A 24800-nucleotide genomic window follows, 5' to 3' on the forward strand; every position below is an offset into this window, starting at 1 on the left:
GAGTGCTGCGGTCGACAGGCGCGCCAGACTGTGTCGGATACCGCGAGGACGAGAATGTTTTCTTCCTTCTTCCTTGGAGGAAACCCCTGACGTAAAACCCACGCTTGGGCAAACTGTGCAGGTTTTCATCCGTATCCTGTCACTCACTCACTCAGGCGCGCTGTGGACAGCCCTCCGAGGTCCTGATAGCGGCCAAGATGGCTGCCCCCGCACTGCGCGCCGCGCGTCGGTGGTCGGGGCTGGCTCTGGGAGTGAGGTGTGCTGTCTGGAACCTTCCAGGGTGAGAAGGCAACGCGTAGCCGGGACTGCCGCTCGGGCCTTTACGGGAGGACCTGGGGAAAGGGAAGGAGCCACACACAAGCCGCGCTGAGCCCTGGCGTGGCAGAGCACTAACTTGAGGCACCGAGATGGCTGACTCAAGCCATTAAACGGGCCGACTGAGGGCTTAGTAGCTTGCCCCTTGCCTGACAGGCTGGGTTGACCTAGACCGGGTCTACCCAGAGCTGAAAGTGCGGCCACGCTAGAGATCTCAGGACTGGGATTGCCTAGGCGGTTGGGGGAGAACCGACTCTTGAAGTAGAGCTTGCAAAGGAATAAGTTTAAATGGCCAGTTTCGGAGAGGGCTTCCTACCTCTTGGGACAAGAGTCAAAACTACCGTCAGGTTTAGCTTGCGGTCCCAGCACTACTGTCCCTCGTCAGCGTGATGGCAAACAAGCTTACTGTTAAGTCAAGCTTGTTCACTTTTGTGGAGTCACAGATTCATCCGTGGAGTTCTCTTGTCTGCTTCCTCCTCTTCCCTACTCCCAGGATCACACAGGTGAGGTGGAGCCGCTATGCCCCCGAATTCAGGGACCCCTTGATTGACAAGGAACATTACCGCAAGCAGGTGTCGGAACTCACCGAAGAGGAGAAGTATGACCTGGAGCTCAAGAAAACCCAGCTCATCAAAGCTGCGGCTGCGACTGAAACGAGCTCAGTGTTCGCAGACCCTGTCATCAGGTGAGGTGCAGATGCTCCTCTTTGGGCTGGAAATAGCCCGGGGAAGGTTTCTGCTGAGAGATCCGTAGTACAGCCTTGGTAAGCTACGTGTTTTTCTCCTTGAAGCAAATTCACCAACATGATGATGAAGGGGGGGAACAAAGTTCTGGCCCGATCACTCATGGCCCAGGTAAGCCCGCTGCCTCCTCTTTGCCTTTTCTTTCTTTTCCCTCTGGCCTTGTTCTGCTCCCTCTGGCCTTGTTCTGTGTCTGCATTTTACTCGGTGGCTTCAAAACTAGAGAACCAGTTTCTATTTCCTGTCATTGAAATTTCCAAGATCTGGGATTGGCGGTGTCCGCCGTTTTGATTCCAGCACTCAAGATGCAGAGACAAGTCAGATCTCTTGAGTTCAGGGCCAGCCTGATCTACAGAGTGAGTTCTGGAACAGAGCTGCATAGTGAGATCCTATCTTGAAAACAAACACAAAGAGCTGGAGGTAGGCAGATCTTTGGGTTCCAGAATAGCCAGAGCTATATAGTGAAACCCAGTCTTGCGGGGACACACACACACACACACACACACACACACACACACACACACACACACAAACGTAACAAAAGGAGGCAGAGTCAGGCAAAGTTTGAGATCAAGATAGTCAAAAGCTAGTATCATCCCGACCAGAGCTACACCAAGTTCCCCAGAAGTTTGCCATTCTGGTATTAGCACATGGGAAGCAGAGGCAGGTGGATCTCTGTGAGTTTGAGACCAACCTGTTCTGCACAGTGAGTTCTAGGATAGCCAGGACTACACAGGGAAACTTGTCTCAAAACAACAAGCAAAGCTATTCTTTTCTATTCTTTTTTTTTTTTTTTTTTTTTTTTTTTTTGAGCTGGGGACCGAACCCAGGGCCTTGTGCTTGCTAGGCAAGCGCTCTACCACTGAGCCAAATCCCCAACCCCAAGCAAAGCTATTCTTAACCTGTTCTTGGTGTCATAGTCTAGCAAAGTAAGAGGCACTTAAACCCTGTTTTTTCTGAAAGAGGGTCTCATGGAGCACAGCCTGGTCCTTGCCATGCACGTGAAGATAACCTTCAATTCTTGATTCTCCTGCCTCCAGCTTTCAAGTGCAGCCACAGGTGTATGACACCACTCTCAGGCGAGCTGGGTGAGGGCCCGAGCAGCCTCTTTCGTGTCTTTGCAGACTCTGGAAGCCGTGAAAAGGAAGCAGTTTGAAAAGTACCGTGCGGCCTCAGCAGAGGAACAGGCAACCATTGAACGGAACCCCTACAAGATCTTCCACGAGGCACTGAGAAACTGTGAGCCTGTGATTGGGTTGGTGCCTATCCTCAAAGGGGGTCATTTCTACCAGGTGAGTGGACAGTAAAGCAGGGCAGCCTGCATGTGGGACAGGTCGGTGGGTGAGTGAGTGTCCAGAGTTGGGCCACGTGCGATAGCCCTAGAGACTGGGGACTGTCAGAAGCTGCTCATCTGAGGCCCAAAGTGTAAATGCCACAAGCAAAGGGCAGATTGTCCAGTGTCCTGGGTGGCTGAACAGAAGTAGTGGTCCCTATCTCAGCGGTTAGCTACTTTATATTATTATATTGGGTTATTTCCCCTTTAGTATCAGCTCCTAAGCCCAGGGTGTTTTTTCACTGTGTCTTTGGTGTGTGGCATGAAGTGGAGACCAGGCAAGCACTTCTGGTACAGAAAGCAGTCTTTAGGCACCCTTGGCCTGGAGTAGCTGGCATGGCTCTGGTAGCAGGGTTTTCCAAGTGGTGCTTATGTCAACTTGACAAAGCTTCCTCTGGTGAAGGAAAGTTCTTAGTGTTTACTATGTCAGTGTTCTTAGTCACAGAGGTCCCTGGATAAAGTGTGCCTCCTGGTCTAGGTCCCTGTGCCTCTGGCTGACCGACGCCGGCGCTTCCTGGCCATGAAGTGGATGATCACAGAGTGCCGAGAGAACAAGCCTCGACGGATGCTGATGCCAGAGAAGCTGTCGCATGAGCTGCTGGAGGCTTTTCACAACAGGGGTCCCGTGATCAAGAGGAAGCACAATATGCATAAGATGGCTGAGGCCAACCGTGCCCTGGCCCACTACCGCTGGTGGTAGCAGGAAAGGAGAGGTGGGGAAAGGACACACTGCCACAAGAGACCACTCGAGGGGCTGGAGAGATGGCTCAGTGGTGAAAAGCACTGCTCTTTCCAAAGGACCTGGTTTGATTCCCAGCAGCCCGTGGAGACTCACTAACCACCTGTAACTCCCGTTCCAAAGACAACTTCTGACCGTTGTGGTATACACATGGTATACAGACACATGTGCAGACAAAACATATATACACATATTACCACTAATAAAAGTGAAACACTTGAGCTACTGTCCCGTTGGAAAGTTCTGGAAGGAAGCTAAGGATGGAGAACACTGTAATGTGATCTTTCATCCTATGAAGCTCTTTGATTCTCCCACACCGGCTAGAAGCTGGGTGGCTACAACCTGAGTGAAGCTGCCTCTCAGTGGATGCACTCAGAAGCGGCATGTGTGCCCGGTAATCCAGATGGTTCCCCTGCTCCATACCCCCAACCCACCCCCATAGGGACAGACTATGTCTCTAGAGATTTCCTCCAAGAACTCAGGTCCAATCTGGATTAAAGACCTCTTCTTTCTTCTTGGGGTACACTTTGAATGTTATGCGAAGATGCAGTTTGGTTTCAGAAAATATTTATTAGAAAACCCCCACCCCAACCTGGTGAGGCAGTCACTCATGAAAATGGACTGGAGAAAACAGGCTTATTGCCACAAAAGTCTATAAAACATATAAAACAGTTCTCTGTAACTTGCCCTTAATATCCCAAAGCATTCCACCGATGGCTATAATTGCCAATTTTACAGATGGGAAAACTGAGGCACCAAGGTTGTGTTGCACCAGTGGTTACACAGTTCAGTGGTTGTTAGTTGATCCACCCCACCCCCAGGTGGAAGGTGGTGGGAAACTAAAAGGACTTGAAGGCACAGGAAGACAGGACAGTCTCCAGCCAAGTCTCTATGGTTTCTTCAGCTCTAGAGTGAGGGAAGAGGGCAGAACCACAGCAGTCAGAAAAGTCTGGAAGGGACTAAGGCAAGGATTGTGGTGCCTGCTTTTAAGGAGGGTCGCAAAAAGGCGTGTGCAGCCATAGGCGCACGTGGAGCCTAGCTTAGTCAGACACCTCACTGTAGTAATACTTATGAGCGGCAGGCGTGGTCTTCCAGCCAGCTGCCCGGAACTCAATGATCTCCAGCAGCAGCAACCGGGCCAGGGAGCTGAGGTCTATGGGGAGCAGGAAGCCATCCCGGATTAGGATAAAGAGCTCATCCATGCGCTGCCCATTCATCTTCTCCAGCTGCTCCCCAACCCGGTGCAGCTGCAGCACCAGGCAGTCCACCTGCAGGGGCAGTGGGAAGACCTGGTCAGCCAGAGGGAGAGCCAGCATGGCACGCGGCTGTGACAGCAGTGCTGAGTACTGTGCTTTGCCCTTGCTTCATTTGACACCAGCGGGCATGGCCCAGATCTTACTAAATGTCCAGAACATTCTGACCAGGCCTGTCTCCACAAACTGTCACTTAACCCTCCTCTCTTCTGCAAACCCCTGACTCACAGTTGGTTTCTGGGCCATCTGTAACCACAGCTGGCCACAGTTTTTGCCATTCCTAGCAAAAGGAGCATTGGCCTCTGTTCTGGATAAACTCCAGCCATTGTAGTTTGTCTACAGGCCTTAGATGCCCCTGCTGGGCACTTGGCTGAGGAGCACTGCCCTCCAAGATCTTGTCAGTGGCCACTCACCTCCTCTTCCCTGCTCAGACTCTCAGGCTGGGCCAGCTGGAAGAGACAGTCATAGACAGGGTTAACCAGGGCCATCATGGGCATGTTGTTCACCTGTAGGGAGAGCAAAAGCAGCAGGGAAGCTGCATTGGTGACAGTGGGGAGCCATCCAGCCTTGGCCTTGGGACACAGGCCTTCACTGCTGCGCAGGTGACTTCCCTTGCCTCACCCTCAGGTAGTCAAAGATGTTGCAGATAAAGGTGACATAGCAGACCCAGCCCTGCAGGGAGCATGCTCGAAGCTGCTCCCGGGCATCGTACTCCTTCTGCAGCCGGTTGAGGAGCCCACGGCGGAAGACGCTCTGGCCTGCTTGCTTACTCTCTGCCTGTGAGTCAGAAGAGAGGGTAGTAAGCAGGGCACTGGTCACTACCTGCCCTAGCCTGTCTGTCTGTCTTCTGGCCAGCCTGTGCCTGGCCCTGACCCTCTCTGCCAGGCCCCCAACCTGAATAATGGCGTAGCACATCCGTCCTGCTTCCTTGCTGAATACGCAGTCCTGCAGAGAATGGTCCACAATCACGTTGGCTACTCTCTCCAGGTCCACAGCACCTGGATCTGAGAGAGACAGGAGGGTCTACAGCTGCCTGCCTCGTCACACTTGCCCATCTGCCAGGCACTGAAGTGGGTTTTGTTGCCTTAGAGAGGGTCTCACTATGTACCCTTGGCGGGCCTGGCACACTATGTAGACCAGGCCTCAAACCCACAGAAATCCACCTGCCTCTGTAGCCTGGATACTGGGATTAAAGTCAACCACACCCAAGGACTGGAGATACTTGGAATAAATAGAGTGCTCCATCACATGCTTAAAAGATGAAGGGAAAGCCATCCAGAAGGCACTCAAGAGAAATACCAAGACATTAGGGTTACCCTTGGCTAAAGACAAAGTTCCAGGATAGCCTGGGCTACTCAAAAGTGACTGTCTCAAAAGAAAGGAGCTGAATTGGGTGGTACACATCTATAATCCTATGACCTGAGAGGCAGAGACAGGCCAGCCTGGTCTACACAGCAAGTTCCAGGTCAGCCAGAGCTAGTGAGATCCTGTTTAAAAAAAGAAAATATTTAAAGTTGAAGGTGTAAAGGGTGTGATTTAGGGATCAAGCACAATGCCCACTATGCATAGATCAAAGATTGGAGACAAAGCAGCCAAACCAATAAAAAAGTATATTCTCCAGTGAAAGTGGTTGCAAGCGAGCCTAGGGCAGCTCTCACTGTCAGGACCCTGGTTGCCCAATCAGAGTTGAAGCAATGTCTCAGTGGGTAGGAGCGCTTGCTTTTGCGGGGAACCCAGGCCCGAGTCCCAGCTTCCATGCCGGCCGCTCACAGGTGCCTACAACTTCAGTTCCAGAGGGTCTGACACCCTCCTTTGCCCCCACAGGCACAGCATATTCGGGGTTCACATGCACACAGTAGGCATGCGCATAAACAAAATTTATTTGCATCTTTCAGGAATGGTGCAAACCTTTTACCCCAATATTTAAGCGGACAAGGCAGGCCAATCTCTGAGCTGTAGGCCAGTCAGGGAGAAACCCTGTGCCAATAAGTAAAGGAATGTAGGTCTGGAGGCTGCAGGAGGGCAAAGCACAGGCGGGAGTTCTTTTTCCTAGGCTATATATCTTTTATTTTCTGGCACTACCCAGATGAATGTACACTGATGCCAAGACTTCATTTTTGTTTTTTTATTTATTTTTGAGATGGTCATCTTCAGAGCAGCTCCCTCCTTGTGATCTATTTATTATTGAAAGTCAGCCCTCAACACAAGGGTTTGTAGAAAAAATTTAAAAAAGAGGTATAGTCTTGTCTTGCTGTTTAGCTCTGGCTGGCCTGGAGCTCACCATGTAATTTTTTTAAGGTTCACTCATGTTATATGTATGAATATTTTGCTTGCCATGTATGTATGCACGCCATGTGTTTGCCTGGTACCGGAGATCAGAAGGCAGCACGGGATCCTGGGAACTAAGTTACCCAAAGCCTCTGGAGGTCCTCTGCAAATGTTCTTTATGGTTCTGTTTTGTTTTGGTGACAGCATCTCACTATGTAGGCCTGGCTATCCTGGAACTCACAGAGATCCACCCCCCTCTGCCTCTCTGCCTCTCTCTCTGCCTTCTGAGTACTGGGGTTAAAGTTGTAAAGCACATAAATGCTCTAAATGGGGGGGGGGTCGTTTCTCCTCCCCCAGGTACTCTATGTCGAGCAGTTTGGCCTTGATTTGTGCTGCTCCTCCTGCCTCTGTACTCTGCTGGGGTTACAGGCATGCACCAGGACCATGGCTTGTGTGTTCTCCAAACACAGAGGCTCCAGACATGAGTAGTTGTACAGAGGCTTCTCTGAAATGTTTGCTTAGCACATGATGGCAACTGCTAATTGTCCTGTCAAATTTCTGTCCTGGGTGTTACAGTGCAATTACATATCCCCTCCAACCTCTGTCCAAATCAGGCATCTCTGTGCATTCAAGGGTGCTGATTCGCCAAATGCAAAGACTCTAAAGAGAAAGCAGTTTGTTCCCTTTAATGTGCACGTAAAGGCTTTATGATCCTAGACATAACTCTGTGATCCATTCTCCAAAGCAATGGCTTAAACGTAGGTGTCTTCCAGATCAAGAATTAGGTTGTGACTTACTCTGAGAGCCAAGGAAGGGCTTGGGCATTGCCTAGCTCTGAGCCTCAGCCCCACTGCAGCTCCTACCCAAACAGAATTTGCGTCTGGGAACCTCCCTGGCTCACCAAGTTGGACTTGGGTAGTTTTATGTCAACCTGACACAAATTAAGTGGTAGGTGGTAGGCTCACCTTTGAGTGCAGTCTTCAGCAGCTGCTGAGTCTCTGCATCGAAAGACTGGATTTTATACTCATCTCTGCTGGCCTCGCCCATGACGGTCTAGCCTCAGCAGTTTTTCACTGGCCTGAAACTAATGTGACAGCACCTGAGAAGCAAAGATGGTTGAGGCTTCAAGTGTGAATCACAAAGGTCCGGGTTCTAGTCCTGTAGGCACTGGGCGGGGCAGACCAGGCCTTGGGACAGGTGGAACTGGACTTTCTGTCGCGTTCAGTGGTTGGCTGAGTGCCCACCAAACTTGGCTTCGGGTGGAGAACTCGGGCACCAAGTAGTCACCAGAAGGAAACCCAGGCTTCTGGGATTTCATGAGAAATGAAGCGGGAATTCATCTACGGTCGCAGCAGGATCTGGGTTATTAGCAGTCAGTATTAGGGTAAAATTAGGGGAGCAAATACTGAACTGGGTGTGGAGAGAGGTAACCGTCAGCCTCGACCATATCATCCGGCATGGAGAATGCTGGCCCAGTACGGGCCGCGGATCCTGATACCAGCAGGGCTCCGAGCCCCTCTCTCCCGGCGTTTGCCAGTCCTCTCAGCCTACAAAGCCTACCCCTGCAGCCGTTGGACTAGGGCTGGCCTGCTTGGGAGGGGGCTTGCGTCTGGGGCGCTGCGCGGCGCGCGCCTGGCGTGGTACCGCGCAGCGGCTGAGCTCTTCTCGCGTTGCGGCGCCCGGGCGACTCGCTAGCGCCGCCTGCCGGTCACGGCCCCCCCTAGCCTCCGCACCCCGCCGCCGCCCCGGGCCGCTCCCTCGCTTGGCGCAGAGACAGATCAGCACCCGACAACTGCGACACCGCCACTGCCGCGCGCCGCGAGCTCACCGGCCCCTGTCCCCTTCTCACCCGGCGCACCTCCGCCTTGTTTCTGACCGCAAAAGCCTCCGAGCGCTGGGCCGGACCTGCCTTGCGTTTCGCTTGAAGTTCTTGGTCTTGCCGGGTCGCACCCCACGCCGGGGTCACCATGTCCCTTGCCCGGCTCAGGTGAACTGGGTCAGAGACTCCCCGGCCGTGCCGAGTGGGAGGAGCCTCAGGAGGGAGTGGCCTGCCCAGGAGGAGGGGCGTAGCCGTCAGGGGTTTGGCCCGTTAAAGTGGAGGGTAAGGGCTAGGGCACACCCTGGCAACTCCCTCTCCTGCCAGTCAGGGCAAAGTAAGTTTTAAATCAAAGGGACAGCCAAGATAAAGGGCCCTGGGTCTTTCCTGGGAGGAATCGGGAGCATCACTGCTGCGCACAGGAGACCAGGCGCCAAAGCTCGAGGCGGTTTTAAGAGTTGCCACATGGGGCTGGGGATTTAGCTCAGTGGTAGAGCGCTTACCTAGGAAGCGCAAGGCCCTGGGTTCGGTCCCCAGCTCCGAAAAAAAGAACCAAAAAAAAAAAAAAAAAAAAAAGAGTTGCCACAGCACTCAGGGTACAAAAGAACTCTGCTCTGTGGCAGCACAAGAAGTTCCTGAGAGCAGGGGAATGAGCATGGAATTTACTTCAATGAGACTTCATTAAAAAGAAAAAAAATTCAGACAGCCGACTCTGAATCTTCCAGGTTAAGATAAAGGAGAAACAACATCCCACCACACTGGGAGCACATTAAGATACAGGATGTTCTAAGTAGGGGAAGTGAACAACTCTAAGGCTCCTGGAAACCCCTCCCTACTAATGGTGTAAAAGCCCCTCAAAAGGATGGAGCCAGCACACCGGTACAGCATGAGCCAGGAGCTGCCCAGCACCCTCTTGAGACTGCTCACGTTGACCTAAGAGGCTCAGATGGGCCAAGCTGCCTGGAGGACTCTAATCTGCTGGGCTGCCCACAGACTGCACAGTGTGCTCCAGGATCCCACTTTCATGAGCTCTGCAATGCTAGGCTGAGCTTTGGGTGATGCAGCTGTCTTTTGAGTCATTTCTGTTCCTGTAAGTAGCCTCCAAGGTAACCCACTGGCTCTCCAAGTTGGACTTTGGTAGTGTGCTGGATAGCTTTTAGTTTTTGACACAAACTAAAGTCATTTGAGAGGAGGGAACCTCAACTAAGAAAATGCCTCCACATGATTGAGCTGCAGGCAAGACTGCAGAGCAGTTTCTTTTTTTTTTTTTTTCTTTTTTTCTTTTCCCGGAGCTGGGGACGGAACCCAGGGCCTTGCGCTCGCTAGGCAAGCACTCTACCGCTGAGCTAAATCCCCAACCCCTGCAGAGCAGTTTCTTAATTAGTGATTGATGGGGGAGGGCCCAGCCTGATGTGGGTGGGGCCATCCCGGGGCTGGTGGTCCTGGGTCTATAAGAAAGCAAGCTGAGCAAGCCAGTAAGCAGCTCCCCTCCATGTGATGCCAAATAAACCCTTTCTTCTCCAACTTGCGTTTTGGTTATGGTGTTTATCACAGCAATAGAGGCCCCAAGACAGATATCCTGACAATGGTCTGTAATCAGCTCCTTCTCTGGTATATACATTTATTCACACCTCTCCAGGAGTAGGGTCACAAAACACTCCTGCTGCTCCAAGCCTAGTTAGCCAACAGCTTGCCGGCCTCAGAAGCCCTCCCAAGTGACCCTGGGCCTTCAGAAAAGAAGATCACAAAAGGTTCAACCAGTAGGGGAGGGCTACAGTGGACCACAGAGGCTGAGAATGCGACTGACAGGCAGGGCAGAGTCCCAGTTTCCATGATCAGGCCATTCACAGCAGACATTACAATCCAAGTCATGGCAGGGTCCGGGATCCCTCAAAGTCAAGAACTCTCTCCTCCCCTCCCTCTCTAGACCACCCCACTGCTAGGCTTGAGTATGGAAGAGTCGGCAGTCACATGTTTCTTGTGCCCCTGTGAGCAAAATGTTCCCTCTTAATTCGGGTTACTGGCGCTGCTGGCAGGTGCCAACCTATCTCACCAGGACACCCATCACTGGACCACCACAGGCTGTCGGACATCCCATCACTGGACCGCTGTGGGGCCGAGGCCACCTGGGATTAGAGGACACAGTGTGCAGCATGCAGAGCTGATGGCCCCTGCCCTGAGCACTCTGCACTCGGCAGAGCTAACCAAGCCCAGTAACAAAACTGAGGGTCAGGCCAACACTTTCCGACTCCAGTCCCGCTCAGCACATCCCCTTCACTTCCTGCCTTTTCTGCCTAGAAGCTGGTTCTGTCTGTTTCCTTCCTCACCTGTCCCTGAGCCTCACAGGCACAAAGGTCTGGGTCTGGGAGTTCAGAAGCTACCCATATGGTAGGGTTCTCCCCTAAGCTGATGAGTATGGCTACCTCAGGGCTGCAGGCCAGAAAGGGCCCTCCCATCATCCTCCCTCAGTGGGGATGTAGTTCCTAAGCTACAGGAGTGACACAAGGAACACGCCTTTTACTTTAATGTCTATTAAATAAGTTGGCAGGAGAAACAGACCAAGTTGTGGAGGTCAGAATTCTGCAAAAAGCCCGATCCCACCTGTCTGCACTCCAGTGTGGTCCTACCAGGACTAGGGAGTGTTCTCCCCAAAACCAGGACTACAAAAAAGATGGTCAGTTCCTTCCAGGTTAGGCTGGTCAGAGGAGAGACACACCAGGCACCAGGCTCCTTCCCCACGGCCTTCTTTCTACAGTGCAAGCACTCCCTTCTCTCTTCATTCTGTTCAGCAAAGGCCCTTCCTTGCCTTCTTTTGCCTTCAGCTCTGGATGACTCTTCATGCGCACAGCAGCTGGCCTAGAAGGCCAACCAGGCAGCAGCCATTGTTCAGTATGAGCTTGGAGCCAAGTCTTGTTGGGGGAGGGGCCTTCAGTGCAGACCGTAGGCCCCTCCTGCCTCACAGCTATCTGTCTTCCCTCCTTATGCAATGGAAGAGGTTACAGAAGAGCTCATACCAGAAGAACATGAAGCCAGTGGAGAGTGCAGCCTTCATCAGACTGGGGGACAGGCCCTTGAAGAAGCCCCGGGTGCCTTCATGTTGTAGCACCTGCTGGGCGAGGTCCAAGAGGCCCCTGTAGCTCCGAACCTGGGGAGAGGAAGGCGGAGGTTGAGGAGGAAGCAGTGACTAAAACCATGACTGCCCGTCGCAAGGTAGCTCCCGGTAACTGCTTGCTGGATGAAGGAGGCCCTGCGTGAGGGAGTTCTTCATTCTTTCTAGTTCGTGCTGTAACTAATGGAAGGCCTGGGGGCCGGTGGCTGGAGAGCACTCCTTCACAGTAGGAAGCATCTAACTGATTTCTGTGGTGCAGGGACAGCTCTAGCCCATCTTGGAGTCTTCACCTTATTTTCCTGCTCCCCTCGGGCAGCAGGTCTGAGTAGAGCCATCAGTAGATCTTCCCTGACCAGTGCCCACCTCTAGCCTGGCCCATGTCCCCAAGAAACAGCCCCCCCATGTTGTGCTCCAAGAACACCTGATGACTAGGACAGCATCCAGTATCAAGTCCAAGTTCCACGTCTGGCTGGTGTTCAAGGCATTTCAACATTTGGCTCCCACTGGTTCTCCATGAGTGCCCTTCCCTCCAGTCAGCCAGCTCACACTAGTTTCCCTCAGGAAAAGGGCCTCTGTCCTGGGCTCTTGCCATTTCTACCAATCTAAATCCAAATGCTCTCTTTGGGACATGCTGGTAGATAGAAAAAGAAGGTTACAAAACCTTGCATTGTGTAACCTTATTTTCATTTTTTTGAGACAGGGTTTCTCTGTGTAGCACTGGTTGTCCTAGAACTTGCTCTGCAGACCAGGCTGTCCTCAAACTCAGTGATCTGCCTGTCTGTCTTCCAGGTTAACCTTGTTTTTATAAAAATGTGCAGGTGTGTTTATGCAAAGAAATAAAGCTACAGAAGACCAGAAGACCAGAGCAGGGACAGGGTCGCCACTGCCAGTTCTCCCCAACCCAGCTGCACAGGACGGCTTACCTGGCCAAAGGCAGATCGGGCATGTTCAAAGCCCCGCACCTGCAGGCGCTTCTTGAAGAGGTCCAGGGGATACGTAAGGGTCTTGCTGATGACTCCAGATCCACAGCCACAAAGCAGGTTTTTAAGGTTCCCTAAACCAGAGACACCATGTTGAGAAGAAGGGTGATGGAGCAGGGGGTAGGACAGGGGGAGGGAGTGAACTGGGGGAGGGGTGGGAAGAGAGGGAGGGAAGAGAGGAGTAGAGAAGGGCAGGGCAGAAGGACTATTGCAGGGTTTTAGAGCACCTGCTGCTCTTCCAGAAAAATCAAGTTTTGTTCCCAGCACTGACATTAGGCAGTTCACAACTGCCTCTAAGAGCAACTCCTGGGGATCTTTTGACCTCCTTGGATACCCCCCATCACACACACACACACACACACACACAGCTTCAGCAGTTAAGAGTGCTGGCTGTTTTTCCAGAGGGCCTGGGTTCTACTCCCAGCACCACATGGTGGCTCACAACTGCCCGTAACTCCAGTTCCAGGGGATCCAAGGACCTCTTCTTGTCACCAAGGGCATCAAGCATTTGAGTGCACGCGCGCGCGCACACACACACACACACACACACACACACACACACACACACAGTGCAGAGACACACATGCAGATGGACAGTACCCACACACATCCTCCATCACAGAACAAAACCCCACAAGCATTCTTGCTTCTCAGAAGGGAAGCTGCAGCAAGAATGACGACAGGCACATTAGCCACCCTGGTAGCAGGGTCCGTTGTACAGTCATTCCCTCCAGGAGGCACAGAGCCTGTGAGTCCTAAAATGAGAGTGGGACACTGTGCCCCTCTCCCTACCAAACAAGAACCACCGAAATAAAAAGACAAAAACAACAACAACAACAACAACAACAACAACAAAAAATACAATTTGTAAGTTGGGCTTCTGACAAAACAAAGCAAAAACAAAACAAAACAAAAAACTGGACAGCAGGGCCATTCACTGGAAATACACTGGCTTCTGGAAGACTAGGGGAGTTGTGGAAAGCCGGAAGGAAGCTCCCTCTATGTGGCAGGCTTGCAGAGCCAGGGGCTGACAGTCGGCCTCAGCTTCTGAGGGGGAAGCTGCCCTCAAGGCTCCCAGAGGCTGTGGCCCAGCAGGCTAGGCTGTGGGGGCATCTCACCTGTTTGCTTTCCGTCTGGCGGCATGATCCAGTCATAAGCGCGTTTCAAGGAACGGTAGCAGGAGAACTGCAAGCCCGCGTATGGGAAGATGGCGATCACAGTGGGAGTCAAGCCTTTGTAGAAGACGAAAGGGCCCTCCGTCCTATACATGGTGCGTATGGCCTCTCTCAGATTGCTGTAGATCTGCCCATGCACATGCACAGTGTGAGTGAGGGAACCTGGTGAGATACTGTCCACCCAAACGCATCTTTTTCTGATCTAAAACCCAGCTTCCGGGAGTGTAACTTTTCCTCTTTGGTCTAGGAAAACTAAAGATATCCGTGGAGAGATGGCTCAGTGATGAAGTGAACTTTTCTGCTCTTCCAGAGGATCCAGGTCCGGTTCCCAGCACCACCACAGCAGCTAACAACTGTCTATTTACTCCAGTTCCAGTAACCTCTTCTGGCCTCTGTGAACACTGCATGTACACAGTACATGGACATACATGTGGGCAAAACACCCATACACATAAAAACAGAGTCTTAAGGAAAAAAGTTTAAGGCCAACTGGGCATAGCTGGTAGCACGCATTTTTAATCCTGGCACTCGAAAGGCAGAGGCAGGAGGATCTCTATGAGTTGAAGTCCAGCTTCGTCTATATAGCAAGTTCTAGGCCAGCAAGGCCTATATAGCAAGACCTTGTCTCAAAAAAAGAAAAAAAAAGGGGGCCTCAAACTCTCAGCTTGAGCAATTTAGGGAGACTCTGCCTCTATATAACAGGGGCATATAAACAGATGTGTCCCACATCTGAGAAAGCAGACGAGCTCTTTCTGCTCTTGGAGAGGACCAAGGTTCAGTTCCCAGAACCCACATGGCAGCTACCTGTTCCAGAGCCCAGTGTGTGGGCACAACACACACAATGCACAGGCATAAAATACCCACACACAGAAAGAAAAATAAATCTTTACAAGTACATGGCTCAGAGCACGTTAGTCTATAGAGGCCCTGCGGCTTGTTAGCAGAGGTATAGCCTGATCTCCTTCGGATACTGTGGCCATCTTTTCCTTTCTATCATCTTTCCCCCAAAGTCGGGAAGTAACAGGAAGTACAGGACAAGATGGGCTGTCACCACCCACCTTCCCTCTAGCCCAGGAGCCACCACAGTGCCCCCATGCTTGTCTTCCAGACTCTTCCTACAGGACTTTGCTTCTGCACCCAAAATATCATCAGAATGCTTTCCAACCAGAGCCTCCATCGTGAGTGACACGAAAGCCAGGCAAAACCAGAACCATTTCTTTTTTTTTTTTTTTTTTGGTTCTTTTTTTCCGGAGCTCGGGACCGAACCCAGGGCCTTGCGCTTCCTAGGTAAGCGCTCTACCACTGAGCTAAATCCCCAGCCCCTCAGAACCATTTCTAAACAAAATGTTCTCTTACCACCAATGCAACCATAGGATGGGTGGACAAGAGACACCCATACTTGTGTTTCTAAAAGAACGTTTACAGTTTTGACTTTATGTGTACGGGTGTTGTGCTGGCTGGTCTCATGTTTACTTGACACACAAACTGGAGTTATCTGAAAGGAGGGAACCTCCATGGAGGAAATGCTCCCCTAAGATCCCGATGTAGGCATTTTATTACTGATTGATGGGGAAGGCCCAGCCCACTGTGGGTGGGGCATCCCTGATGGTCCTGGGTTCTATTATAAAGCAAGCTGAGCAAGTCAGGGGTAGCAAGCCAGTAAGTAACATCCCTCCATGGCCTCTGCATCAGCTCCTGCTTCCTGACCTGCCTGAGTTCCAGTCCTGACTTCCTTTGGTGATGAACAGCAGTGTGGAAGTGTGAGCTGAATAAACCCTTTCCTCCCAACTTGCTTTTGGTCATGGGACTTCACTGTAGCAATAGAAGGTCTGAGACAGGTTTTTGCCTCTAGGTATGTCTGTCTCACAGGCAGGACCTGCGGAGGCCAGAAAGCGGCTTTGGATCCCCAGACAGGAGTTCCAAGTGTTTGTAAGATGCCTCCGGGTGCTGGGAATTGAACCCGGGTCCTCTAGAACAGCAGCCAGTGGTCTAAACCATTAAGTCACCTCTGCAGCCCCTATGCTTACTTCTGTGTGTGGGCCTAGGCACACTGTACACCTTTGGTGGTCAAAGGTGAAAGCACCAGGATTCTCCACGTGGACGGACAGCACCTCCAGCTGTGAGCCATGTTAGGCTCCTCCTCCCCTAAGTTGCTTATATCAGAGCTTTTGGTCACAGCAAGAGGAAATGTCCCTAGACATAAGGCTTGGCCCGGTGCTGTCAGCAAGTTCTTCCTAGACACTGACTCACCCACGCCATCACCTTCAACCCAGTGAGGAAACGCTGAGGCTATTTCGGCCTTTTCCTGAGTCCCAAGTCCCCAGACGCCTGCCTTCACTCGGACCACTGCTGGACACGTCCCGTTTCGGTCCCTTCCTGCTGGACACTTGTCCCGTTTCGGTCCCTTCCTGCTGGACACTTGTCCCGTTTCGGTCCCTTCCTGCTGGACACTTGTCCCGTTTCGGTCCCTTCCTGCTGGACACTTGTCCCATTTCGGTCCCTTCCTGCTGGACACTTGTCCCGTTTCGGTCCCTTCCTGCTGGACACTTGTCCCGTTTCGGTCCCTTCCTGCTGGACACTTGTCCCGTTTCGGTCCCTTCCTCCTGGACACTTGTCCCGTTTCGGTCCCTTCCTGCTGGACACTTGTCCCGTTTCGGTCCCTTCCTGCTGGACACTTGTCCCGTTTCGGTTCCTTCCTCCTGGACACTTGTCCCGTTTCGGTCCCTTTCTGCTGGACACTTGTCCCGTTTCGGTCCCTTTCTGCTGGACACTTGTCCCGTTTCGGTCCCTTCCTGCTGGACACTTGTCCCGTTTCAGTCCCTTTCTGCTGGACACTTGTCCCGTTTCAGTCCCTTTCTGCTGGACACTTGTTCCGTTTCGGTCCCTTCCTGCTGTCTGTATCTGCCCAGGAAGGCTCTGAGCTACTGGACACAGAGCACCTCACAGAGTGCAGATTATTTCCAAGCCGTGCAAACCAGCTGCTGTGCTGAGAAGGCAAGGCACCCCAGCTTTGCTTCCTAAAGGGACAGGAGCCCCACCTCCTGAGCTCTCTCCTCATCTAGGCTCCCCTCATCTGGTCCTGATTGCTCACCTTGGGCTCCCCCTGAGCTGCAAGGCGGGTGCGCAGGACATCCACGGGGTGCACGGTGAGGGTGGCTGTACCGGCAGACAGGCCACCACATACAAAGTGCGCTGAGAACTGGTGGGTTTGATACAAGTTGGCTTGGTAAAGCAGTTCAGTCAGTTCTTCAAAGGCCAAAAACTGCAAAAGTAAGTGGAAAGCCACTGAGGACATGCTGAGGAAACTGCCCCCTGGAAGGAGAAACGGGCCATTCCGTGTGACTGATGCCTTACCTTTACCTTGTGGGCAGAGTAGAGAGACATATTTCCTATCCACTTGAGTCAACCCAAGTACCCAGAGTTAAGAAAGGGGCTGGCTCAGCACTTAAGAGCAGAACTCAGTTCCTAGCACCCACATGCGGAAGCTCACCACTGCCTGAACTCCAGCTCCAGGGGATCTGATGCCAGCACTCATATGCACACACCCGACCCACGCACACGTTTAAAATGAAAGGGAGAGACGGTTTGGATTAGCCTAGGGGTGGTTCAGTGGGAGCTCACAGGCCCCGGGCACCATCTCCTCTATCAGACAAACGAGAGCTGGACGTGGTGGAACAGGACACTAACCCCAGCGCCTGGGAGGCAGAGGCAGGCAGATCTCTGAGTTTTAGGCCAGTCTGGCCGACCAGTTGAGTCCAGGACAGCCAGGGCTCTGTTACACGGAGAAACCTTGTCATTATTTTTGCTTTGCGGGGATCGAGGCCAGGGCTTCTCATGTGCCCCTACGGCGGTGCTCCACATCCCCTATTACACCAGCTGCCGCTCTGTCATCTTCCTGAGAATGATGCTGGCTGACTAACCACATACACACTCTCAGTCACAGCCTTCTCTTGTGTAGAAACAGAGGAATAAGACCTACCTCACAGGATGGCTGTGAGGGTCGGGCCACAGGGTGAGTGATGAAATGCTGTCCTTCCTGCCAAACCTTCCCATGGACACCCTGACATACAAGGGTCCTCAGCCAAAGCACAGCCGAGTCACAAGTGACAAGCTCAGTGCTGCTCTTCACCCCACCATGAGCATCCTACAACCCTTGTGGCACCTGCTGTATGTTCCTGTCGTGTCCCAGTGAGGCAAGTGGAGCATCCAGAGAAGGGCTATTTCCAAAGCCAGAAGAATCAGCGGGTAAAGGTGCTTGCAGCCAAGCCTGACGGCCTGAATTTGAACCCTGGGACCCTAACCAGGCACAGTGCTGAACGCCTTTAATTCCAGAACTTGGAAGGCAGAGGCAAGTAGATCTCTGGGAGTTGGAGGCTAGCCGGTTCTACATAGAAAGTTCCAGAATACAGAGGGCTACTCAGAGAAAACCTGTCTCCAATAAAGCAAAAAACAAAAACAACAAACCCCTAGTGGACCCCAGGACCTGCTCTGCCATAGCTTTCTTTTCTGGAGAATCAGAAAGACAATAGGATATACCTCACAGGTTGAAGGAGACAGAAGGATTGTAGGTTGATGTCATTACGCAGGTGAAGGCAGGTACAGTTTAGAATGGGGCCTATCATTGGACGAGATGGACAGGAGAAAAGTTTCAGAGAGGCAGAGGAGGCTGGAGCGAGGAGGAGGCAGCCGAGAGAACATGGCGGCGGATGTTAAGATTCCTCTCTCACATTTACAGGTTGTTATGACTATTCTTAGGGGGTGGATGTGTGTCTAGATGGGTAAATTATATCCTAGGTAGGCAGTTTATATCCTTATCAGTTGGCTGTGAGTTTATCATGTGGATGTACTGTGGACTGAGAATTTAACATGTAAATACGATTGTTGGGTTGCAGTTTGTTGAGTCTTGATTTTACCGGGTGGCTGGAACCAGAGAATTCGAGGCCAGCAGAGAGCCACTGGGAGAGACACTAATCTGAGATGAATTAGCCATAGTTCCAATGGCCCGCTGGAGCCAGAACTAGCAAGGGGAAGAGACCGCCAGGGTACGCTTGGGAACCGTTCTGCCGTTTACCACAACAAAGGACAGAAGGAGAAACTGACCCCTGTAAATTGTCCTCTGACCTCGACACCCTGGCAGGAATTGTTTAGCAGGCATCCCTCCCAATTCTCCCCAGAAGAAATAAATGGAAAGTAATCTGAAATTTAAAGAAGAAAAATGGAGGGCTGGAGAGATGGCTCAGCAGTTAAGAGCACCCGACTGCTCTTCCAGAGGTCATGAGTTCAATTCCCAGCAACCACATGGTGGCTCACAACCATCTGTAAAGAGATCTGATGCCCTCTTCTGGTGTATCTGAAGACAGCTACAGTGTACTTATATATAATAAATAAATAAATCTTTAAAAAAAAAAAAAAAAAAAAGAAGAAAAATGGAGTACCACTTGGTACCACTTGGGACAGGATCAGGAGAGGGGAAATCGCAGAGGCTGTGGGTAAGGAAGGCCTAAGGTGTAGCTAACTGATAACATCCTCAGGTGGTCACAGCGGATTTCCCATGGGCAGAGTGGGGATTGCCTCAGAAAGCAATATCCTTACTTGCCTCGCCTTTCTCTGCTCCATGGAGCAGTGTGACCCAAGGACCAGACCCAGTTGGGTTCCCTGGTACCTACTTGGACGGCTCCATAGCCTATGGACAGGATCTGGGCTGGAACATGTCCTTTCCAGAATGCTCTTGGGCCCTCTTCTTGCAGAATCTGCTTGGCCGCCTGGAGGATTCCGTGGTATTTGGCATTGGGGTCACTTGGACACACGCGTTCAAGCTGGAGCTAGGGATTAAAGTGTAAAAGGTCAGGGGGTGGGAGGGGGCATAACTGACAAGGGCAAAGTGAAGGAAAAGAAATACTTCACCTTGACAGAACTGCCTTGCTGGGACAACCCTGCCCCCGAGCCCATTACAAGGAATAGTAGGGAAAGGTACCTGGAATCGGATCTTGATGACATCCAAAGGGCTGATCAGGGCACGAGTGACAAATCCTGACACTGATCCCGCCACCGCCACCTCCAACTTGGAGTTACTCCTGGCATCTGCTTTGGCATCATAGCCAACCATCCCTGCCTCTGGTCTGTCCAACGTCCATGAGTATCAGGCTAAGTATAAAAGCCACAGAGAGTAAAGACACCTTCTTAGGGTCTCTTCATGGGTACCACCTCCTCGCAGCAGCCCTCCCTGTCCAGCCTTATTCCTGGGTCCTCCTTCAATTAGAATGCAAGCCTGAACAGCAGGGCAGTGGTGACCCTTAGTTCTAGCACTTGGCGGGCAGAGACAGTTGGATCTCTGTATTTGAGGCTAGCCTGGGTTGGATCTCTGTGTTTGAGGCTAGCCTGGTCTACAGAGCAAATTCCAGAATAATAAGGACTACACAGCGCAACCCTGTCCCAAAAACAAAGATCCAACTCCCTCCCTCCCCTCCTATCCTCATGCCCGGTGCAAGCCCATGGAAGCATGGCCTTATTTATACCTTCCACAACCAGTAACAGAAAAGATCAATCATAAACCAGGGGTGGTGGCTCAGTTAAAAACCCTTGCTGCTTAATCATGGACACTGGAATTCAGACCCCAGTGTCCACATGGTTCAAACACCTGTAACTCTAGCACCAAGAGATCCAGCGCCCTCTTCTGGCCTCTGAGCATTTCTGAACATATGTGCATGCAAGGGGGACACAAGGGCCCGCTCGCCACACACACACACACACACACACACACACACACACACACACACACACACGCGCGCGCGCGCTCATAATTAAAAATAAAATTAGTGCTGGAAAGATGGTCTAGAGATTAAGAGCACTTGTTACTCTTGCAGAGGACCTGGTTTGATTCCCAGCGCCCACCCTGCAGCTCACATCTATCCCTAACTCCAATCCCAGGACATCCCACACCCTCTCCTGACCTCCACAGGCACCAGGCATGCAGATGGTGCACATATATACAGGCATGTGAGCAAAACATTCATATGCATGAAATAAATACATCTAACTTTTTTATTAAATTAAAAATATAATCCTAGTCTCCAACAAGCTACCACTTATCTAAAGTCACTAGCAAGTGCCTTCCTCATGTTTCCTTCAACTGTAATCCCACCCAGCACTTGAGACAGAGGCAGGAGAATTACTGCAAATTCAAGGTCACCCTGGTTTACATAGCAAATTCCAGGCCAGCAACAGCTAATGTAGCAGACACAGCCTCCTGTGATATTTTGAATGAAAATGGGACCCAAAGGCCCATTACTACTGGGAGGTGTGTGACCCTGCTGGATAGGTGCTGCCTTGTTGGAGAAAGTGCGTCACTTGGGGTGGGCTTTGAGGTTTCAGAAGCTCAAGTCAAGACCAGTCAGTCAGTCAGTCAGTCAGTCAGTCAGTCAGTCAGTTGTCACAGTCTCTCTCTCTCCTGCCAGCTGATTCAAATGTAGAACTCTTGGCTCCTTCTCCAGCTCATGTCTGTCTGCAGACCACCACTCTCCCTGCCATGATTAACAATGGACTAAACCTCTTAACTGTAAGCCAGCCCCAATTAAATGTATGTTTTCCTTTCTAAGAGTTGCTGTGAGGCCCAGCACACACCTTTAATCACCTCCCCTACAGGTGGATCTGAGTTCCGGGACCACCAGGGCTATATGTAGAAATCCTAACTTGAAAAACAAAAGTTGTGGGTTGGGGATTTAGCTCAGTGGCAGAGCGCTTGCCTAGGAAGCGCAAGGCCCTGGGTTCGATCCCCAGCTCCGAAAAAAAAAAGAACCAAAAAAAAAAAAAAAAAAAAAAAGAAAAACAAAAGTTGCAAAGGTCATGGTGTCGCTTCACAGTGATAGAACTTTTTTTTAACTAAGACGCCCCTGAAATGGAAGAAACAAACAAAACACCTAAAAAGAGAGGTCTTTAGGAAGACGAGCAGATTGACCCAGGGCTCAAATAAGCACAGTGAGCAAGAGGTTGGGTCACTCGGTTCTACTCCATTCTCTCATCTACCCTGGAACCTTCCCAGAAGATTCTGGGAGAGTCGGGTTAAACCAGGGCAGAGGCTGTCCCTGAACCTCCTAGGGGTGACTGGGCTGCTCAGTCCTTCACAGTTTCATGTTTCCTGCTGTCTAGGAGGGAAGAAGAGAGAGCAGAGCGGCAGTGTCCTGGCTCCTTTGCCACAGAAGCGGAGAAACTATCAACTCTGCCTGCAAGCCCAGCCAGGAGCTGCACCACTGAGACCAAGCGCAAGGTGGGAGAGCCTGTCGTGTCCGGATTTCTAGAAATGAGCTGTTCTGCATTGCCAGATACAGCTCCAGAAGACTGGGTTTTGACTCCTAGGGAGACTGAGACAGTGTGAGAGCCAGCCTGGACTATACCGGGCGACCCCGTCTTAACATGAAGGGTAAAAGGAAAGCCACGCGCTTATAACCTAGCACACAGGAGACAAGGGCAAGAGGACCTGGAGCTAGCCTGGGCTATAAAAGGTCTCATGCCAGGAAATTCAGACAAAAAAGCAAAGTGCTAGCCAAGCATGTACAAGACCCTGGGCTCTACTCCCCAGCGCCACAAGGGGAAGCATGCGTGTTTGATCATAGTGTCCATGGCTTTTATGCACAAAGCCCTGAGTTTATAAACCCACTGTCACCAATAAATAAATAAATAAAGCCTGTGACTACAGAGATGGCTTAGTGGGTGAGGGCACCCTGTACACGTGCGCCTGTGCACGTACACACACATACACCATAGCACGAAAATAAATGTAAATAAAATAAAACTGGTGTTCAAGCCCTGGCTCTCTCATAAACCACAGGCAGCTTTTAAAACGTCAGCTCCAGGGCCGGAGTGATGGCTCAGTGGTTAAGGGCATTGCCTACTGCTCTTTTGTTTTTGTTGTTCACTGTTTTTTCGAGGCAGGGTTTCTCTCTATAGCCCTGGATGCCCTGTAACTTGCAGAGCAGGCTGGCCTTGAACCCAGAGACCCACCTGTCCATGGGTTATTACCTGAGTTCTGGGATTAAAGGCAATGTGCCACCACCACCAGACTCTGACTGTTGCTCTTTCTGACGACCTAGGTCTTATTCACAGTACCCACAAGAAGGCTCACAGCAGTCTTCATTCCAATCTCTGGGGATCTGAAACTCTTTCTGGCCGTCTCCTGCCCCAGGCTGCGTGTGGTGAAATACATGCTGGCAAAATGCTCATTCACAGCAAAATAAAAGTAAATAGTCTTTTAAACGAAATAAAATACCAACTCGACTTTCCCTTGCGGGAAGGGGGAGATGACATCTGACTGCCTTGGTTCAAACCACTCATCAAATTAAGTGACAAAAACCAGTTAAGTCATACACACCTAAAAAGCTTTAAAAATGTTTGTCTTCCAGAAAACTACAAAGACACAAACATTTTTTACAACCCGGGCAAAGTATTGTAAAAGAAAGTATTACATTTGGGTTTGGTCTCCATGAGAAGCACAAACCAGCAAGGCAGTGTAGTCAGTAGTCCCAGTCCTTGGGAGGTTGGAAGCAGGAGGACCAAGAGTTCAAGGTCATCCTTAATAATACAAGTTTGAGTCTAGCCTGGGTTACACAGACGCAAACCAATAACAAAAATAAGTAGAGGGAAAAATTAATCTCCTGTTTATTCAGAAATCTTCGCGCACTAATAATCTTGATATCTAAACAGATAAAAATGATGTATAATATAAATAAATAGAAATGCAGGATTGAGAGAGGACGGCTGCTGACCTGAGTGACAGTGATGGGGTGCAAGCGAGTTTCTTCACCCTGCCTGTCCCTTTTTTATATCGGACTCCACTGTCGGGTGGACAGGTGTCCTTCGGTGAGTAACCGAGAGCCCATGTGCTCTGTTGAGGAGCTCTGCAATCGGCCCCGCGTGAGTACACTGTCCAGGCGTACCGGGGGTTGGGGTCTCCGTGACTCCGGGGCAGTGGACACCCCATGTACAAATGCCAACGATGGTGGCTGCGCTGGGAGGGATTCGCCTTCAGTGCCTCTGAAGATGCTCCTGGGGTCAGGTGTGCCACGTGAGCATCCGTCCCCGCCCCAGTGGATACCTGCCCTTCTGTGTTCGGACACACGGAGTGGGGGTACCGGCCCTCGAGGGTACCAGGAAGAGAGCAAAGCCAGAGGTCCACTCACCTGATACTTTAGGCTCGGCCGGACTCCTCCAGCTCAGCTCTCCGTACCTCTCAGTATAGCCCAACAGCAAAACTTAACTGCACTTGCCAGTAACTGACAGGCTGCTGGGCCAATCACTGCGCAGCTTCTGGCCGCCGCTGGGCGAATCGTTTGTAGGTCGGAGGGCCCATCCAATGTCACCTCCGAGGTACTTCTGGGTAATGTAGTCTTCCGCTTCGAAGCCCTTCCCCCTGGGAAGGAGCGTAGAGACTCCTGGGAGGAGTAGTCCCACAGAGTGCGCGTGCGCATTCCCGACGTCGTAAATACGGATGGTGAAGCTGGCTTTTACGACCTAGGAGGCCTCTACCACTGGCCCTATCCTCTGAGGTCGGCGGAGGGGGTGGGATGTTAGGTTCCCGACAAACTTGACCCATTTTTTTTTTTTTTTTTCAAATCAATGTAGTCTCAGAATCCATATAATTTAAACTTGGAAAAGATGGCGGGAAACCTGGTATTACTAGCCTGGAGGACTGGAGTTGGGTCGAGGTTAGACCTCGGGGATAAGAACCTTTAAAGGGGGGGTTGGGGATTTAGCTCAGTGGTAGAGCGCAAGGCCCTGGGTTCGGTCCACAGCTCCGGAAAAAAAAAAAAAAAGAAAAAAAAAGAACCTTTAAGGGGGTTGTACCCCTGAGGAAACTTAGGCACCAGAAGGATGATCAGTAGTCCAACGTCATCCCCTGATACAGGGACAGCCTAAGCTACGTGAGACTCTCTGTCCCCTAAAACAAACAAAAAGTTTAACTGATCTGAGATCTAAGCCATTTGCTGCAATTTCTTTTTTTAAAGTTCTTTATTTCATCTTTTTATTTTAAGATTTATTTATTTATTATATGTAAGTACACTGTAGCTGTCTTCAGACAC

At 51.2% G+C, this 24800-nt stretch overlaps 3 protein-coding genes across 8 annotated transcripts; 1 reads left to right on the forward strand and 2 right to left on the reverse strand.

The window, feature by feature from the left end:
- Positions 1-188: 188 nt before the first annotated feature.
- Positions 189-3348, forward strand: Mrps7 (mitochondrial ribosomal protein S7). The gene is made up of 5 exons (NM_001100471.1): positions 189-280; positions 809-1000; positions 1106-1169; positions 2180-2347; positions 2867-3348. The coding sequence occupies exons 1-5, from the start codon at positions 198-200 to the stop codon at positions 3086-3088; spliced, it is 729 nt and encodes a 242-aa protein (NP_001093941.1). The 5' UTR covers positions 189-197; the 3' UTR covers positions 3089-3348.
- Positions 3349-3677: 329 nt separating this feature from the next.
- Positions 3678-8642, reverse strand: Mif4gd (MIF4G domain containing). 3 transcript variants are annotated; one of them, XM_087573283.1, is made up of 6 exons: positions 8498-8642; positions 7614-7747; positions 5275-5384; positions 5002-5157; positions 4794-4829; positions 3678-4395 (listed from the first exon to the last, which is right to left on the reverse strand). In XM_087573283.1, exons 2-6 carry the CDS (start codon positions 7693-7695, stop codon positions 4168-4170), a joined length of 612 nt encoding a protein of 203 aa, XP_087429409.1. In that variant the 5' UTR covers positions 7696-7747; positions 8498-8642; the 3' UTR covers positions 3678-4167. The 3 variants fall into 3 exon arrangements, with proteins under 3 accessions (XP_087429409.1, XP_087429408.1, NP_001014144.1); XM_087573282.1 differs by having other exon boundaries at positions 4794-4886; NM_001014122.1 differs by lacking the exon at positions 8498-8642 and adding an exon at positions 8060-8140 and having other exon boundaries at positions 4794-4886.
- A 1413-nt stretch (positions 8643-10055) lies between these two features.
- Slc25a19 (solute carrier family 25 member 19) lies at positions 10056-23981 on the reverse strand. 4 transcript variants are annotated; one of them, XM_087572529.1, is made up of 9 exons: positions 23901-23981; positions 22744-22907; positions 19703-19872; positions 19395-19550; positions 16820-16990; positions 13672-13855; positions 12497-12627; positions 11479-11609; positions 10056-10590 (listed from the first exon to the last, which is right to left on the reverse strand). In XM_087572529.1, exons 3-9 carry the CDS (start codon positions 19832-19834, stop codon positions 10509-10511), a joined length of 987 nt encoding a protein of 328 aa, XP_087428655.1. In that variant the 5' UTR covers positions 19835-19872; positions 22744-22907; positions 23901-23981; the 3' UTR covers positions 10056-10508. The 4 variants fall into 4 exon arrangements, with proteins under 4 accessions (XP_087428655.1, XP_087428654.1, XP_087428656.1 ...); XM_087572528.1 differs by lacking the exon at positions 22744-22907; XM_087572530.1 differs by lacking the exons at positions 19703-19872; positions 22744-22907.
- Positions 23982-24800: the final 819 nt, after the last annotated feature.

This window comes from Rattus norvegicus, chromosome 10, assembly GCF_021556685.1.
Source record: "Rattus norvegicus strain SHRSP/BbbUtx chromosome 10, alternate assembly SHRSP_T2T, whole genome shotgun sequence".
Classification (NCBI taxonomy): Eukaryota; Metazoa; Chordata; class Mammalia; order Rodentia; family Muridae; genus Rattus; species Rattus norvegicus.